Source organism: Tigriopus californicus, chromosome 6 (genome assembly GCF_007210705.1).
Source record: "Tigriopus californicus strain San Diego chromosome 6, Tcal_SD_v2.1, whole genome shotgun sequence".
Taxonomy (NCBI): Eukaryota; Metazoa; Arthropoda; class Copepoda; order Harpacticoida; family Harpacticidae; genus Tigriopus; species Tigriopus californicus.
Window position 1 is genome coordinate 6296632 of NC_081445.1, and position 5613 is coordinate 6302244.

General features: G+C 46.6%; 1 protein-coding gene across 1 annotated transcript; it reads left to right on the forward strand.

Annotated features, from left to right (window-relative positions):
* The first annotated feature begins 1029 nt into the window (after positions 1 to 1029).
* Positions 1030 to 4107, forward strand: LOC131882031 (enhancer of split mbeta protein-like). Its single transcript, XM_059229051.1, has 2 exons — positions 1030 to 1413; positions 1811 to 4107. Exon 2 carries the CDS (start codon positions 3328 to 3330, stop codon positions 3967 to 3969), a length of 642 nt encoding a protein of 213 aa, XP_059085034.1. The 5' UTR covers positions 1030 to 1413; positions 1811 to 3327; the 3' UTR covers positions 3970 to 4107.
* Positions 4108 to 5613: the final 1506 nt, after the last annotated feature.

Sequence of the window (5613 nt, forward strand, 5' to 3'; positions counted from 1 at the left end):
TTGTGAGTGACCCCGCAGTCCGCATCCTACACTACCGACCGTACACGTACGTATGTGCTGACTGGATGCATGCATGTACGTAGGTAGTACCTACCCTAGTATGTACATACGTATGTATTACGGGGTGGGTACAGTAGGTATGTGGTGCATCTCGTATCTACCCATGACCTATACGTAGTGGAGGGTTGACGAGCGTGAGACAATTCCTTTGGAGAGCAACAATTGATAGCCACGCTCATCGAGCTGACGATCCTCGATCCTCGATCCTCCAGACGCACACGCACAAGCCAGCCAACTACCAAGTCAGTCAGAATTGGTGGCTTCAAATGAGCTTGAGTGCAGAGTCAACACGGTCAGAGAGCAAAAAATGCGCATTCCTTTTAGGGACGCTTTCACAAATCACGATATCAATTCCCACTTTTTGAATGCTCAAGAGGCATGTAGGAAAAGTATCCAAAGTTAGGCTTGAAGAAGGAATCTGGTACGACGAAGAGCAATGAGTAACCAGCCATCTGGGTCAACCATCTTGGCGTGAATTACTGTCCGATTTGTCTGAAGATGGATCATCATCATTCATTTCAGGTCGAGGTCGAAGAGGTGGGTTAGTTTGCTGATTGATATTGGGCGAGACAAGGTCACACGCGTTTGGGGTACTTTTGCCAAAGATGCCTATCGATGAGTTTGTGGTGACAAACCTCGCCTATCGCCCACAATTATCAGGTTATCGTCATCCATAAAATGAGCAGAGACCCATTAACTCTGTCAAGATGTCGCCTCTTGGGGTGGTCTATTTCTGATCATGTCCAGACTTCATTTCATGGCCAAGATGGTCTAACAAGTTCGTGATCTTGTCTTTGTAACGACTCCGATCTTACAATATAATGATCAGCCTCATTCTCATCCTCATCATGGCAACGCTCATCGTCGAATGTTTCTTTATCTTTATCTTTGGTGTGTCCTGCTTGACGACTTCCTTTTGTCAATGCATATACGTATATGTCTGTGTGTCTGTGTGTGTGTGTGTGTGTGCGTGTGTGCGTGTGTGCGTGTGTGCGTGTGTGCGTGTGTGCGTGTGTGGCTACTAGGGGGCACTGGATATGGGATACGAAACATCGTTGTCGTATTTAGAGTGGTCGTAAGTTGTACAGTAGTGTTCGAATTCAAGTGCATTTGCTCACTATTCCCGTGAGAATCGGTGGCAGGTGTGAGTGGAATCATGGAAGACACCACAGATTGGAGAGAAGAGTTGTCAAACAATTTTCATACCAATCCAACAACCAACGGCCACTTTTGCGTCATTGACGTCGTCAACGGATTCGCTGCTCCTTCCTCGTTTTTTTTTTAATGTCTTTGCTTGAACTGAAGAACTCAGAGGACTGACGGGCATTGTGATCACCAAATGACGGATTAAAGGTATTCACATTCTTGACCAGTCAACCCTTAAGGATGCGACATTGCTACGGTTGTTGTTGTTGTTGGTGGTATCATTATTATTATTGTTGTTGTTGTTGTTGTTGAATCAGGACTAGAATACCACATCGGCCATCGCAACAACCAGCTGAGTAATCAGGCCCATATTCACCAATCACCTTACCATACGTACACACTGGATCGATCGACAGTTTCAGGCCTAAGCAGATCAGCCACCATTAATTCTTTGAATGCCGTTTAATAGAAGCTGATGGACATGCGAGCGCATTCAAAGAAAGTCTAAGGGAATCAGTCACTTCGATAGGTAGTTGGGCTTAACAGCAATAGCCAAATGATCAACAAATTGTGGCTAATATGTGCAGCTGTCTTTATTTCCCAGAGACACGAGCAATTCATTCACCCAATCCCGAGATAAACTCCCACCTTAGCCAAGCTCACGTTAACTCTGGATCGCCAATGAACTTGTTGTATGCACAACATATCACCCTGTTCTTCAAGACGGAGCAGGCGGTAAGTCACTTGCAGTAAGTAGTACGTGTGAGCAATGGGGTGTCTGTGAGTGTGTGCTTTTTAAGCTTTGTTTGAGAGGAGAATTTCGAGTAATGCATTCAAGAGTGTATGTGTACAATAAGTAGTATGTGGTGTACCTGGTGGATATTGTAGTGAGTGAGTAAGGAGTGAAGTTCCAATCAGACCGAGTCACGACGATGCCACGAAACCGGGGTATAATTTCAAGATAAAACATGCTTCCATTGCCACCTTGGAGGCTGGACCAGCAAAATGACATGATTATGTAAGCTAGATTCTTTTTTTTTTTTGGTGGGGGGGTGGAGCAGGAGCCGCCGCCTAGTCTGATACTGAGAAGCAAAGCTAATTTCTTTGTGTGATGTCATTTTGAGTCCAATTGTTCCACACTACTAGACCAGGAGCGATAAGCTACTGCTCTGTTGTGGATGCGTATGTACATGTATACTCGTTCTCTCTTGGAGGTTCCCAAAAAAGCGGAGTGGGTAAAACTTGTCCAGTCATTCTCAACCCATTTACGGCTCCACATGAAATGTCCAAACAAGTTTCAAGACAAGAAAATTACGGCACTTTATCTCTTTCTCAAGGGAAAAAGTGGCCCAGAACATATATATCGAAAGTGCGAATTCACAAGTCTGAGAATACATACGTTGTTCGTGCGAGTGTGACAAAAAGCAGTAGTACATTGACGCGATTGATTTTTTATTATCGCCAATTCCATGTTTCTAGTGCTAATACATCGCTCAGCTTTCCGACGTATTCCAGGAGGAAGGATGAAAAGGGTGAAATTGGGGTGCGGACGGGTTGGTCACGGCTTGCTGTGTACAACATATGTGTGCAAGTCACACCTGGGCAGTTGGCCGCCACCCATCATCTCATCTTCAGGAGGCAAATCAGAAGATGCTCTTTCACGGGAAAGTGCGATCTTGGAGGTGAATCGATTCCCACGCTTCAGAAGCTCGCTAGCCTTCTAATCGGAAACCTCGAAGCCGAATCGAAGCCGATGCAAGAGCTCTGGGATGGATGACACTCGCCAAAAGCATGAGCTCGCTTTCCACATCCTTGTCCAATCCAACAACTCTCTTTCTCCTCGTTCACTACCTAGTGCAGAACTATTACTCGAAGTTGTTAGAGCAGTGGGCGCGAGGCTTGAGAGTGAAGGGCGTGTTGCTTTGGAGAGCGCCAATGCGAGCAGGAGGATCGTGCGAAGCCGAGAATCCGACCGAGAGACGAGAAGCCAGGCTCGAGCGGAACGCACGCTCGGCACATGGCCAGTTAAAATTCAAGTTGGACCTCACCGAAACATTATTCACCGCTTGACGTTCGACGCAAAAGCATCGTCCACATTTGCTCGTGCCTCAAACACTCACCATGTCTTCCCTCAGCCAATACAATGTTCTCAACTTGTCCCAACAAGTGGACCAAGAGACCCCGATGTCTCGCACTCATCAGTACCGCAAGGTCATGAAACCTCTCCTGGAACGCAAACGTCGTGCCCGGATCAACAAGTGCCTGGACGACCTCAAGGACCTCATGGTATTTGCTCTTCAAGCTGAAGGCGAGTCCATCACCAAATTGGAGAAAGCCGACGTTTTGGAACTTACCGTTCAACACCTCCAAAAGCTCAAACGCCAACAAATGCTCCAAGCCAACCCCGCCTTGGACATGGACCGATTCCGATCAGGCTACACTTCATGTGCCAACGAGGTTAGCCGCTTCTTGGCTTCAGTGCCCGGAGTCAACATCCACTTGGGAACCTCCATTATGACCCATTTGGGCGCGAGCATGAACTCCATGGAGAGCTCCAAGGTCCCCACCTCACCCGCCACCTCACCTCTGTCGGTCAATATCACCTCTGTGTCCAAGGGCGAACTCAAGCCAGAACTGCCTCTTTCCCCATCCTCGGATGGAGGCTACACATCGGGTCGAGAATCCATCCCATCTCCCATTTCGGTGGGAGCACCTTCGCCCAAACCTGCTGCCACCTCGGAGCCAGTTTGGAGACCTTTCTAAGCATAGCTTTCTAATACCAAATTTCTGTTAACTTGACCACACGTCGAGTTTCTCAAATGATCTCATAGAGTCTTCCAATCGTTACTCATGCCTGTGATACTAAATGTTGATAATATAAAAAGACAAAACTGCTTCTAATCGAAACATCCCAGTTGTTTTTCTTTTGATTTCCAAAGCGTTGCGACAGAGAAAATCCTTGTTCGAATACATCCGCGTAGAGCCTTACTTAGTTCTCTTTGGACTTTACTACTATGCTTGCACCTTTTGTTAAAGCTTTGGAAACGACAATATGTTGCACAAATCGAAACGTTGTGAAAATTCCCCTTGTTTAGAAACAACCACACCCAAACACTTTTGCAACGCGAGATATATTTGTATACGAGTATTGTGCGTGCAGACATCACGTATAAATTTAAATGAGATGCATTGTCGCATTTAAACATCTAGTTCATTTTGAACGAAGCAATTGTAAGTTTAAAGAATCAGTGGCGGATCACTGAAAATTTCAAACTCGTTGATCCTTTTTTTGGAAGGGGGGGGCATAGTGATGTTAAATATATTTCCCTTGCCTTCCTCATTTCCAAACTACTCACACAGCATACGTAAATTGGTTACGGTTCTAATTGCTTGACCCTTGGGTCTGCCGTCCAAAAGTCAACTCTTAACAGAATGAGAACAACAAAGCTATTAGTTTCTCAAGCTCCCCATTCCCTCCAATGATGACCTGGCGAGGCTCCTGGTATTTGGGAAGCCTCTTCACCCTCCTTTCACACCAAGAGAGAGGATTCTTTTTGGACAAGGCTTCCTTGGGGTAGTACCCCCCTGCACGAGATTTGGTTCCCAGTGGTCTCAATGGTGGGTAGGAAAGCAAGCAAGTGAGTACGAGAGGTCAGTGCAGTGACTTGATCTATGATGGACTTCTCCAATGCAACAGCCAAGCAAGTCCATCCACACGGTGGACTCGAGTGTTGACTACTTGGGCTACCTGTGCAATTCTCAAGACGACAGACGCAGAAGAACAAGCGTTAGTATGAGGAAGATGGGAATGATGACGACGACGACGACGATGATGATGATGATGATGATGTTGATGATGAGCTCATGACCACCCAAAAGTCAGTCACTCGGCTCAGCACCTCACCAGAGTCCTGCCATGACATCCTTTGGCATTAAACGTGTACGAGTATAAACTACGTGCACACACGCACTAACATCGGGTCCGAGTTAGTAGGAAGCACTTTGACCCCTTATCCAGCGTCTGTCAACCTTGAATGGCCTCTCTGTGCCTTCTTGGTCATGTGAATTGTCGTTATCGGCAACTTCCAAGATGAAGATCACATGATCTGCTTGCTTGCTCCCCTCTTCCAGTACATTAGAGGAGCTTGGAGGAGCTCTTCGATCACTTGGCAGCCAGTCAGCTCCTTGTTGTCGTTGTCAGTGCCCACCGCCACATCCATCTAGTATGTGTACACTTTTGGATAACTCCATAGAGAATTGGAGGGACTTGGGAGGGAGGAGGGTAATGATTTGCTTCCTTGTCTTGGAGGCATCTTCGGGTCAGAAATTCAGAAATTGGGAGACCCAGATCGCTACTACTGCTTGCTGCCACCAAATACCCAGGTAAAAATAAGTTGGTGGCGATGA

What these genes read in the sequence shown, in the direction of transcription:
- LOC131882031 (XM_059229051.1), top strand. Translation starts at nt 3,328, where the DNA reads ATGTCTTCCCTCAGCCAATACAATGTTCTCAACTTGTCCCAACAAGTG.